The sequence below is a fragment of the Rhodamnia argentea genome, chromosome 7 (genome assembly GCF_020921035.1).
Source record: "Rhodamnia argentea isolate NSW1041297 chromosome 7, ASM2092103v1, whole genome shotgun sequence".
In the NCBI taxonomy this organism is placed as follows: domain Eukaryota; kingdom Viridiplantae; phylum Streptophyta; class Magnoliopsida; order Myrtales; family Myrtaceae; genus Rhodamnia; species Rhodamnia argentea.
Genome location: NC_063156.1, coordinates 19,009,513 through 19,022,111, shown reverse-complemented (window position 1 = coordinate 19,022,111; position 12,599 = coordinate 19,009,513). Strand labels below are relative to the sequence as shown.

The following is a 12,599-nucleotide window of genomic DNA, read 5'->3' as shown; positions in this document are numbered from 1 at the left end:
AATCGATCAACACGAAACATTCTTAGATACACTTCTACGGCTAACCTCAAAGGACCCAAACAAATTTGGGTACCAAAGAAAAAGTTAGGGCCTGTATGGTAACACTCCCTGGAAAGTGTTTTACATTCGAAAGTGTTCCCGGAACACTTTCGGAACAGAAACGCGTATGATAAAAAAATGTTCCAAAAGTGTTCCGAAGAACATTTTTGAAAAAAAGAACACTTTTGAAGCAAAATTAAGGAACAAAAAAACTTGTTTCTTGTTCTTTGGAACACTTTTTAGAACAAGTTTGGAACACTTTTGGAAGCCCTCACACTTGCCTCACAGACGCACGCTTCCTCCCTTCGGACTCCTCTTTTGAAGACGCGAGCACTTCTCCCTCACAAACGCACGCTTCAACCAGCCAACATTGCTTGGACCTCCGGTGAGTTTCTGTCGTTCGTCCTCTTCTTCTTTCTCTTCTTGGCAACCGATCGGCACCCCACACGCGGGAGAGCTCGCGCGAGCCCACTTAGATCTAAGTGGGGCTCGGCCGCACTTGAAGGTCGCGAGCTAAAACTCCCGGATCTAGGCGGTGTTTGACTCGCGTTCGTCGTGCGTTCCCGAGCCCCACCCGGATCCGGGTAGGGCTTGCGTGCCAAAACGCCTAGATCTAAACAACGTTTGGCTCGCGCTCGTCGCGCGTAGCCAAGCCCTATCCAGATCTAGGCAAGGCTCGCGAGCCAAAACGCCCAAATCTAGGGGGTGTTTGGGTCGCGCTTGTCGCTCGTGGCCGAGCCCCACCCGGATCCGGGCGGGGCTCACCCGGGTGAGCTAACGTAAGTTGAACCCCACCATCGCAGGGGTGGACCTCAAAATTGGAGTAAGCGAAGTTGAGGCCTTCCCATTTTCGGTTTCGGGTTCGTGTCGTCCTCACGACCTATCCCCAATCGAACAGCCCAAGGACCATCCCATCGTCCGTGGTTTGAAGCTCACTGCAAGCCCTAACCCTTGTCGTCTCTCTTTGCTCAATCAGAGTCCGAAGAAGCCTCTGTTCGGTCTCAGCCACTGCTCGGTGAGTGCTGTGAGCATTTTGAATGTGTTGCTCCTTGGTTATTTCTCTTGCCGAGCTTTTCTGCGGTTTCAAGCTTTGTTGGGTGAATCTGATGGTGGAATTTGTGGCAAATTAAGACTTAAGGAGCAATGTGATGGTCTAAACTGTCTTGACAATTGGATACCGAACGCTAGGCTTACAATTGTTTTGTGTTTTTGTTGATTAGAAACGGCTATAAGTAAAACAGATTTCTACGCTTGCAAGTATTATCTTGTTGTGGAGTCAGGTTATTTCTCTTGTCGAATAAAGCATGTGACTACTTGTGACCCAATGAGCATACAGATTTTCAGCCGGACAGATTTAAGCAATGCACATGTTCTTGAGCAAGAGCAACTACTATAACTCGGAGCATCCCGTGAGTTATACTTGGAAGTTGTGGCATGCTTTTGGTTATCTATTTCAGTTTGGTTACTTGGGATTTTTGTGAATGTTCGGGGCATGTAGAAATAGGCTTCTACTTTATATTTTGCTTAATCCAAATCGTATTTGTCTTTCTATAGAGATATGGTTATTGTTACCTTGTGAAGATGCAAAATTTTTCTGTTGTGATGCTGGATCTGATTGGTATGCTATGCAATAATATTGTTTGAAGATCTGCATTAATCTCTAAAAGAAAACAATTTGTTTTTGAGTTTTACTAGACTATGCCCATACTATTTTTTGCTAGAATTGTTTCGTTGTTTGTAATTGATTCCCATTATGATTGCATTGTTAATATTATGATGGAATAGTCAAGATTACATGGCATCCCAAAAAGACACATTCAATGCAAAATGGAACGAGACTTCCACCAACTACTTTGTGAGTTTGATGGTAGAAGAGGTGAAGAAGGGAAATCGCACCTCTTGTACTTTCAACAAAACAGGATGGAAAAATATAAGAATCGCATTCAACAACAAGATAGGATTCCAATATACTCAAGTACAATTGAGAAACAAGCACAACAAGCTGAGAATACAATATGGTAGCTTCAAGAAACTTCTTGGACAATCTGGATTTGGTTGGGATAATGTCAATAAAAAAGTGACCGTCGATGATCCCAGCATATGGGAACTTCACTTGAAGGTATCATTTTGTCATTTTTAGACCATTGTACATGTAAGTCTTAATATGTTTGATTATGTTACTGATGTACGCTATTTCTTGTGAAAATTGCAGGATAATAATGAGTGGGCAAAATTCAAAAAGGATGGGTTTCCTATTTATCTTGAGTTGTGCATTATATTTGGTGGTACATATGCTACTGGGGAGCAAGCAATAGGAACTGGTCAAAATTTGCCATTGTCGGATGATGATAACTGTGAAGATGATGGTAATGATTTTGTGGAGGGTTTTGGTGATCACCACCTTGATGAGGAAGGCTTCACACCTGCCAATCCTAGTACTCCAGTTCATGACAACCACAACTTGGATAGGACTCCGAATACCAAGAGAAGAAAAAAGAGCAACCAGTACAATTTAACCACGACCTGCAAAACCATTGAAGACATGATCAAGTCATCCTCAGCCACCTCACGGCCGCTTGTGAACCCTTATTCCGTAGCTGCTGTGGTTACTATCCTACTTGAGATACCCGAGTTGGATGATGGTCTTTACACCAAAGGAGTGGACAAAGCATGTGCTAGTGCTAAATGGAGGGAGGCTTTCATCACAAGCACCTTCGAAAGGAGGAATGCACTTCTACGAAATCTTTAGTAGATGTTTGGAAATGTATTGTGGATTGTTATGTTGTGTTCAGTTTCTTTTTAATTTGTGACAGACATATTTCACCGGTTGTTGTTTAGTTATAAGGATATTTATGTTGAGACTCTGCTGTTTACATTAGATATGAGTATGATGGATTGTGTGAAATTTATCTTCTTTTTTTAAGTACATACATTAATGTCATTGTATTTGTATGATGGTATAGGTACAATGGAAGATGAATCAAGTATTGTATCTACTGGACAGTTAGCTCCGGTTGGAACATGCTTGAATGAGTTTGATATTGCGATAATACGTGCATGGATCTATGCTCAGATGCTGGACAAGTGCTTGCACGTGAAAGAACCATGCGGGGACGGTAAACAAACGGGAGCCGAGTGGGTAAGCGAGATTCTTCATGGACACTCGGATAGAATATACGAGGCGTTTAGGTTGAAAAGACATGTTTTTCTGAATCTATGTGATTTAATGAGTGAAAAGGGATGGTTGAAAAATAGTCGGTATATTAAGGTGGATGAACAAGTGGGTATCTTTTTATTGATAGTTGGTCACAAGAGCTCTATGAGAACTTTATGCGAGAGATTCCAACATTCTCCGAAAGCTGTTAGCGGGTATTTCACTATAGTATTAAAAGCGATGATCAAACTTTCAAATGAAGTCATCAAAACACCTTCCTTTGATATAGTCCCGGAGGAGATTATGCTGGATCCTAGCCACTCGCGCTACTTTAAGGTACGTTTTCCATATTAAATTTACATCATAAAGTACTTGTAATTGATCATATTGTACAACATAATACTTTTGTAAAATAATATGACTGCGTAGGTGCTATTGATGGTACACACATTAGTGCTGTTGTACCTGTATCGAAGCGGATCCCATATAGAAATAGGAAAGGAACCACCACCCAGAATGTGCTATGTGCTTGTTCTTTTGACATGAAATTTACCTTCGTGTATGCTGGATGGGAAGGGTCAGCCAACGATTGTCGGGTGCTCTCGGCCGCACTCGAAGATCCTCAACAGAATTTTCCTCGACCACCACCAGGTATTTTTGTTGTCTATTAGCAATAGTTTGCTTATGATCATATTGCGGTTGCATTTCATAACAAATTCATATTGTACATTGTTGTAGGCAAGTATTACGTGGTAGATTCTGGTTATGCAGCACTTCCAGGATTTTTAACGCCGTTTAAAGGTAAACGGTATCATTTGAATGATTATAGAGGTAGAGGGAGACAAGCTAGAACAACAAGAGAAATGTTCAACCATAAGCACTCTTCACTTCGGAACGTAATTGAGAGAGCATTTGGGGCATTGAAGAAACGGTTCTTTATATTGCAACACATACCTTCCTTTCCAATTCCGAAGCAAGCGCTCATTGTGATTGCATGTTGCGCTCTTCACAATTATATTCGCGACCAAGATAGGATAGACAGAAACTTTTCCGTTTATGGTGATCCCGACTACGCATATATATCTACAGAAGAAGAGGTTGTTGATGGTGTATCGGATGTGCAGGCTAGTGAGATGAACGTACTTAGGAAAAGTATTGCAAATAAAATGGCAATGGACTGCAATATGCCTCAAATTCCATGACTTTATATTTTTCAATTATGTAATCCATTTTTAAGTACTTGGGCACATTTGTGTATGGCTTGTAATTGTAATGTTTCCTATCTATGGAAAACATATTTGATGTTCTTATTGTTCAATTTCAATTTGACTTTCTCTTTTAATTTTTTTTGTTATAATTGATCTAGTCCATATTATAATTTGATAAATCGTGCATAAATTATTTATATATATATATTGATCTAATTTGATTTAGTAAATTGAACAAATGAGACTTAATTTGATTTAATAAGTTAAAAAGATAAAGACATATTAATTTATATTTATAGTGCCCTTAATTAAATAAAAAAAATTAGAAACAGAATTTTTTGCGGTTACAAAAACGCGATTCTGTTCCCAGAAATCGTTGCCGGGAACAGAAACACAAAAAAATGTTTCTGTTCCATAAGTGTTTCCAGGAACAGAAACGTTACCATACGCAGCCTTAGTATCTTTGATCATTGCGGGTATCGAACAAAAGAAGAAACAAATGGTACCTTGATAGCGATTGCTCTAGACACATGATTGGTGACTCATCCATGTTCATTGATTTTGAAAAACTTTATGGAGGAAATGTTTCCTTTGGAGGCAACAACAAAGGAACGATTACCGGCAAAGGAACTGTGAAGATTGGCAATGTACTTATCAAATATGTTTCATTAGTCAAGGGTTTGAATTTTAATCTTGTTAGTATTAGCCAATTATGCGATATTGGATACAAAGTTTCTTTTGCAGAAAATAAGCGCTCGGGTATAAGCCAAGACAACAAGTTATCATTTACCGGACAAAGATATGGCAACATATACCTTCTGGACACATCGTCCGAGAATGAAAAATGTCTTTTATCCGTGAAAGACGATCTAGAATTATGGCACATGAAGCTGGGACATATAAGCTTCAAGCAAATCAACAAACTTTCCAAAAAGAAGATGGTGAGAGGACTTCCAAATGCTAGATTCGAAAAGACAAAACTTTGCGAAGCATGCACACTTGAAAAGCAAGTAAGAAATTCCTACAAATCCATAAATGAAGTCATTACTACCCATGCTCTGCAGCTGTTGCACATGGATATCTTCGGACCTACTCGAATACAGAGTATTGGAGGTGAAAAGTATTGTCTTATTATTGTGGATGACTATACTAGATTCACATGAGTATTCTTTCTTACTCACAAGAGTGATGCATTCTCATTCTTTAAAACTTTTTCTAAGAAAGTTCAAAATGAAAAAAGGTTATTCTATTACAAGCATCAAAATTGATCATGGAGGAGAATTTGAAAATCACTACTTTGTTGAATTCTGTGATCAAAATAGTTTTCAACACAATCTTTCTTCTCCAAATACTCCTCAACAAAATGGAGTTGTTGAAAGGAAAAATAGATCCTTGTAGGAAATGACACGAACTTTTTTAATTGAAAGTAAAGCTCCACCTCATTTAAGGGCTGAAGCTGTTTCAATTGCCTGTTATATTATCAATCGTGTTTTCCTCGGACCATTGATTGAGAAAACTCCCTATGAACTCTATAAGGGAAGGAAGCCAAATATTTCTTACTTTCGGGTGTTTGGATGCAAATGTTATATTTTTAAGAATGCAAGTGATAGGACTAGTAAGTTTGATGAGAGATCGGATGAAGGTGTATTCTTGGGATACTTCACAACAAGTAAAGCATATTGAGTCTTCAATAAGAACTCTCAGACAGTCGAGGAATTAATGAATGTGAAATTTGAAGAAGAGCGGATTACTCAGATGATGGATTCCGAAGAATCAACAAGATCTGAAAATCAGAACTCATCATCCGAGAAGGAAAAACCACCATCCGAAGAAGCAGAACCGGAAGAAACCTCTCAGAACATGGAAAATACTCCGCAAAGTACATCATCTGAAGATTTAAATGACGAAGATCTCACTAAGACCGAACGTAACAAATCAAATAGGAGCTGGAAATACAGATCTAGTCACCCCGCAAATCGGGTCATTGGAAATATAGATGAAGGAGTTAGAACCAAATCCAGACTCAAGGATACGATAAATGCCTTTGCTCTAGTTTCCGAAGTTGAACCCAAAAGACTCGAAGAAGCTCTTGAAGATGAAAGTTGGATCGAAGCTATGCAACAAGGGTTACTACAATTCGGATCGAATGAAGTTGGGAACTTGTACCCGAACCAAAAAATCATCCTGTTATTGGAACCAAATTGGTCTTTCGGAATAAGCTGGATAACAAAGGAAAAGTACTCGGGAACAAAGCAAGGCTCGTTGCAAAAGGCTACTCACAAGAAGAAGGGATTGATTACGATGAAACCTACACACTGGTAGCAAGACCGGAGTCTATCAGATTACTACTTGCTTACACTTGCCATCATGATTTCAAGTTGTACCGGACGGATGTTAAAAGCGCATTTCTCAATGGATATATCAAGGAGGAAGTTTATGTCAAACAACCTCCAGGCTTTGAAGATCCAAAGAACTCAGATCATGTTTACAAGTTGAAGAAGGCTCTCTACGGACCGAAGCAAGCACCCCGAGCCCGGTATGAATGGTTAAGTAATTTTCTTACTGAAAAAGGTTTCGAAAAAGGTAAAGTCGATACAACTCTATTTATCAGAAGGGAAGGTAAAGACATTCCGTTAATCCAAATATATGTTGATGATATTATATTTGGCTCGTCTAACCAACATCTTTATAAGAACTTCTCTCGGACCATGCAGAAAGAGTTCGAGATGAGTATGACGGGAGAACTCAAATTCTTCCTAGGACTACAAGTAAATCAGACTAATCGGGGCACATTCATACATCAAGAAAAACATGCCTTGGAACTAGTGAAAAAGTTTGGTAAAAAAAATTGCAAGAAAACTGAATCGCCAATTGTCGCAACCCTCCCGGAAATTTTTCATAAGGTTCCGGTGGTGAGAGGGTTAACGAGCCGATCCATTTTTATATGTATGACCCCGGTTGTCGGCGGGATTTTTTAGGATCGCGGGTCTCTCCCAAGACCCATTACTCGAATTGCGATGTCGGAGAAAATTTCATCGAAATCGACCTTAGTGTGGTTGGGTGGCATGTGCAATGTGTACATGCAATTTGGAGTCGCCACCGATCAATTTATTGGAGGGTATGATCGTAAAAACCCTACCGAGCGGTTGGGAGATACCGTTCGGTTCTGCGAAAATCAGAGATTTTTGGGTCCGGGGACTTGGTTACGCCAAGATTTTCATTGACGCCCTTTCGGTTACCGATGTTGAGTATTTTCTAACCTACGAATTCATGCAGATGAAATTTCGGGTGAGGTAGGCCCTAACGATCTAAGGTATTCATGCATATGGGAATTTTACTATTCTAATCAATCACAATCAAAAAATTAAAAGCGCAATCAATATAATCGCAAGCAATCAAATCAATCAATCAATGCTCGATATATCTAAAAATGGCGCTATTGGCCCATAGAAATGTCAAATTTTAGTTTCGGGGTGGTTCGGCAAAAATTTGGGGCGGAAGACCTAGAAGGATAGAATGGTCATTTTTGGGGGTTCGGGACCTAAAAATCACAAAATCGAGGTCGGGCCAGTTGAATGTGGCCATTTCCCATTTTTTGTGATTTTCTAGAATGTTTCTTATTTTTTGGATTTTTTATTTATTTTCTAAAAAGATCGGGAATTTTCCGGATAGACATTGATCGACCCTCGAAGTCTCAAAATTTTTTATCCAGACTTTATGAGTCCCGAATTGATCTAGGAATTTTTAGAATTTTTTTGTAAAAATCAGGGAATTTTTATGAATTTTCTAAGTATTTTTGCAATTTTTTGGATTTTTGGAATTTTTATGTATTTTTTTTTATTTTTTATTAATATTTTTGGGACCGGGTCAAACCGGTCAACGACCGATCAACCCGGCCGAATCGCCTGCAGACTCGCTCGACATCAAAACGAAGTCACCTACTATTTATTTCTCTCTTTTATTATTATTTTTATTTGATTTTCTAAGCAAATTCCTAATATCCGAAAAATAAAAGAAAATATTGGACGACCGAGATCAATCCCAGATTTGATCTCAGCCATTGACTCGCGCCCTAGCAAAAACGACGACGTCTCTACACAAAAACGACACCGCATTTGACTATTACACGGACGGCCACGATCTAACTTGGATCAAATCCGAGCCATCAACTTATTCCCCATCAAAACGACACCGTATCAATTAAGTGTACGGACGGCCGGGATCTAAACTAGATTCAATCTCAGCCGTCCACTCCATTTAAAGCCAAAACGACGCCGCATTGCCTACACCGAACGACAACGTTTTATATTTATTGGATTATTCATCTAATATATCTAATATCCGAAATTAAAAAAAGCAGATCCGACGGCCGAGAATCAAACTCCTCGATTTATCTCAACCATTCGATCGAGTCCGAGTCAGCTCGCTCGCGCCAACGGCCGAGCCGACTCGGGCGTGAGCTGGCCCAACCAGAGCTCGACACGTAGACGTCTGACCCGTTTGACTTGCCACGTCGGCTTCATCGTCTTCCTTGCGACGACGGCCGAGGCTGCCCGGCGAGATCCGAAGGTGAAGCCTCGGCCGATTGACCCCAAACCAAAGCCAATCAACTCGCCTAATGTTCCAGATCAACATATCTCGGAATCAAGTATTTCTATCGGCCAAATCGCGATAATCGAATCACACACAATCACGACATCCCGGACTTCAAACAAGCAATACAGAGCATAACAATCAAATCTAAGCTTCAAGCACGTTAAGGTCAAGTTAAGAACACTTACCTCGGGCTCCGATCGAGCCCGGAGTTGCCAGATTTGTCCGGCCGAAGATCGGCCAGACCGCGAGATGTTGGAGACTCGATTCGGGTGACTCGGGCAAAATCGATACGTAAAGAAGGTACGATCATGGTCGGGGATGTATAAGGATGAAAAGGCATAAATCAATTGAAATGATTATGTTCGGGAGGCCGAGATGCCATTAACGCACAGTAGAGAGGTTGAAGGTTCGACTTACCACTTTTGGAGGTTTCAGGCCAAGTGAGCTATCGCGATCGTCTCCGGGAAGTCCAGGCAACCTTCCGGCGGTGGTCCAGTGGCTCGATTTGGCTTGAATCGTCCGGGCCGAAGTCGCACAGCCTCGGTCCGCAACTCCGACTACCGCGTCGCCGGAGCCTCTCTCTCTAGCTTTCTCTCTCTTTCTCTCTCTATTCTGGTGCGTGAGCGAGCGAATGAGCCTCCTCTTTTTCGCGAATCTTCCCTTGGGCCTTTTATACTCGTTTTTCAAATGTTGGCGCGTCGGGCAAAGCTTCACCGACTCACTTCGCACGTGCCCATGCGTGTGAAGTGAGCCGGACGGAGACTGGAACGGAATAGGATTCCGTCTAGCTCCGTTTGGCACTCCGGCAATACCAATTACGGTCAAATTGGGCTAAATTTGCAGAATGTTGACTTTTTCGTATGGCCGGGGCTTTGATTGGCTCGTCGGAGCTCCTCCGGCGACCATTACCTCCGAGGTCGGGCTCGATCGACGTGTATTGATCGTGGGAACAAAACGCCCACCTCAATTGATCCGATTATGGGCGAATTGATCTTCAATTTGAGTGATGAATCTCGACCTTCAACCCGCAATTCACGCGAGTAAGTTGGGGAAGATGATGAACCTTTCGGGACCGGTTCGACCGGCGGTTAGACCGGTCCGAACCGGTTCAGACAGTAAAATTCCCACAATTTTCAAAATTAAACAAAATTGGTGGGGAATTTTAGAAATTAAACCTCAAAATTGCACTTAGGGGCTTGGATATTATCTAGAAATGCAATTTTGCCCAAAATTTATCATCAATTTATGCAAAAACCCCAAAATTTCTTAATTGCCCAAATTAGGGAAATGTTCAATTGGATGTCAATTTGACCAAATTGGACTATGAGACCCATTCCAATCGATTCAGAACATATGAAAACCTAGGGGGATGGTCTAATTTTGCCACGATAGTCCCTAGGTTAAAAGTAATTTTAAGAATTTGAAATCCTAGGGACTAAATTGCAAAAATTTTGGGAATTCTTACCCAATTCGTGCAATTGAGAGTGCAATTGATCAAATTGATGTTCAAAGGGGCTGCAATTGAATGTCAAAACCTAAAATGTGTAAAAATTGCAAATAAAAAGACCCAATTGGTATTTTTTGTGCAAATTCAACTCTAGGCATTATGAAGAAACACCTAAAATTGGATTCAATTTTTAATTTTTTTATGAGGTCAATATGAAAAGGGAATTAAATGAAAAATATTGGATATTTTTGTGTATTGTTTTTGACCTCGAAAAGTATTTTTTATGAATTTTCTAATATTTTTCTATTTTCCAGAAATATTAAAAAATGTGAAAAATATGAAAAATTATTTTTTGTTCAAATTTGGTTCCTTAAGCTTGGCCAAGGCTTCCAATGTTGATTTTTTAATTTTTTAATTTTTTGTGGATTTTTGAGAATTTTTAGAAAATAAAACTAAAGGAAAAATGATAAAAAATCGAGTGTCAACATTTGCCCCTCTTTGAAAGTAATCTCGGTTAGAGGTTGCTTTCAAAGACAAGGTGGCACCTGGATCCTTAATCGACTCTGCTGGGGAGAAATCTAAAGAAAAACAAGTCTTGACATTCGATTGCCTTACCTTTGTCGTTAAAGCTCTAACTTCGTGGGAAATTATTTCAGCTCATGCTCATTTTATGTGAAAGAGAGATGAGGAGAGAGAGAGACTTACCCGCAGCTCACCTATCTATCATCCGAGATTTGACGATTTGAGGTTGAGAGAATGATTGCATGGAATTACCTTTGAACGGTTCGCGAGATTTTATGATGGTCGGCGTCCGTTTGGTGTCGAGTGATGGTTTGAAGATTTGAAAGAAAGGTTCACCCTTGTAACAAAGGGGTTTCACCTTTTAAGATGCAGATTGGCTATCCTCTAGAAAGGGACTCACCATCTAAAATGCAGATCGGTTATCCTCTAGGAAGGGACTCACCGTCTGGAAGGGAGGTTCACCCTTGTAACAAAAGGGTTTCACCTATTTAAAATGAGATTGGCTATCCTCTAGGAAGGGACTCACCATCTAAAATGCAGATCGGTTATCCTCTAGGAAGGGACTCATCGTCTGGAAGGGAGGTTCACCCTTGTAACAAAGGGGTTTCACCTATTTAAAATGAGATTAGCTATCCTCTAGGAAGGAACTCACCATCTAAAATGCAGATCGGCTATCCTCTAGGAAGGGACTCACTGTCTGGAAGGGAGGTTCACCCTTGTAACAAAGGGGTTTCACCTATTTAAAATGAGATTGGCTATCCTCTAGGAAGGGACTCACCATCTAGAATGCAGATCGGCTATCCTCTAGGAAGGGACTCACTGCCTGGAAGGGAGGTTCACCCTTGTAACAAAGGGGTTTCACTTATTTAAAATGAGATTGGCTATCCTCTAGGAAGGGACTCACCATCTAAAATGCAAATCAGCTATCCTCTAGGAAGGGACTCACTGTCGGGGAGAAAGGTTCACCCTTGTAAGAAAGGGGTTTCACCTATTTAAAATGAGATTGGCTATCCTCTAGGAAAGGACTCACCATCTAAAATGCGGATCGCCTATCCTCTAGGAAGGGACTCACTGTTTGGGAGAGAGGTTCACCCTTGTAATAAAGGGGTTTCACCTATTTAAAATGAGATTGGCTATCCTCTAAGAAGGGACTCACCATCTAAAAATGCAGATCGGTTATCCTCTAGGAAGGGACTTACCGTCCGGAGGGGAGGTTCACGCTTGTAACAAAGGGGTTTCACCTATTTAAAATGAGATTGGCTATCTTCTAGGAAGGGACTCACCATCTAAAATGCAAATCGGTTATCCTTTAGGAAGGGATTTACTGTTCGGGAGAGAGGTTCACCCTTGTAATAAAGGGGTTTCACCTATTAAAATGGGTTGGCTGTCCACTTGGGATTCACCTATTAAAAGAGGAGGGTGCCATCTGAGGATCTAGGTTTACTAGTGTACCTACAGAAGCTCAAACCCTATTTTCAAATTTTTCAAAGGAGAGGGTGCCATCCGAGGACCTAGGTTTACTAGTGTACCTATAGAAGCTCAAACCCTATTTTCAAATTTTCAAAGGAGGAGGGTGCCATCCGAGGACCTAGGTTTACTAGTGTACCTACAGAAGCTCAAACCCTATTTTCAA

General features: G+C 40.7%; 2 protein-coding genes across 6 annotated transcripts; both read left to right on the top strand.

The window, feature by feature from the left end:
• The first annotated feature begins 396 nt into the window (after window positions 1–396).
• LOC115745830 lies at window positions 397–3,387 on the top strand. 4 transcript variants are annotated; one of them, XR_004015963.2, is made up of 5 exons: window positions 397–424; window positions 1,802–2,158; window positions 2,252–2,617; window positions 3,003–3,178; window positions 3,308–3,370. XR_004015963.2 is itself a non-coding variant. In XM_030681434.2 (4 exons), the coding sequence occupies exons 2-4, from the start codon at window positions 1,835–1,837 to the stop codon at window positions 3,045–3,047; spliced, it is 735 nt and encodes a 244-aa protein (XP_030537294.2). In that variant the 5' UTR covers window positions 397–424; window positions 1,802–1,834; the 3' UTR covers window positions 3,048–3,387. The 4 variants fall into 4 exon arrangements, 2 of the variants coding, with proteins under 2 accessions (XP_030537294.2, XP_030537292.2); XM_030681434.2 differs by having other exon boundaries at window positions 3,003–3,387; XM_030681432.2 differs by lacking the exons at window positions 3,003–3,178; window positions 3,308–3,370 and having other exon boundaries at window positions 2,252–2,816.
• A 56-nt stretch (window positions 3,388–3,443) lies between these two features.
• On the top strand, window positions 3,444–4,414 carry LOC115745831. 2 transcript variants are annotated; one of them, XM_048282521.1, is made up of 3 exons: window positions 3,444–3,530; window positions 3,664–3,844; window positions 3,932–4,414. In XM_048282521.1, exons 2-3 carry the CDS (start codon window positions 3,736–3,738, stop codon window positions 4,393–4,395), a joined length of 573 nt encoding a protein of 190 aa, XP_048138478.1. In that variant the 5' UTR covers window positions 3,444–3,530; window positions 3,664–3,735; the 3' UTR covers window positions 4,396–4,414. The 2 variants fall into 2 exon arrangements, with proteins under 2 accessions (XP_048138478.1, XP_030537295.1); XM_030681435.2 differs by lacking the exon at window positions 3,444–3,530 and having other exon boundaries at window positions 3,599–3,844.
• Window positions 4,415–12,599: the final 8,185 nt, after the last annotated feature.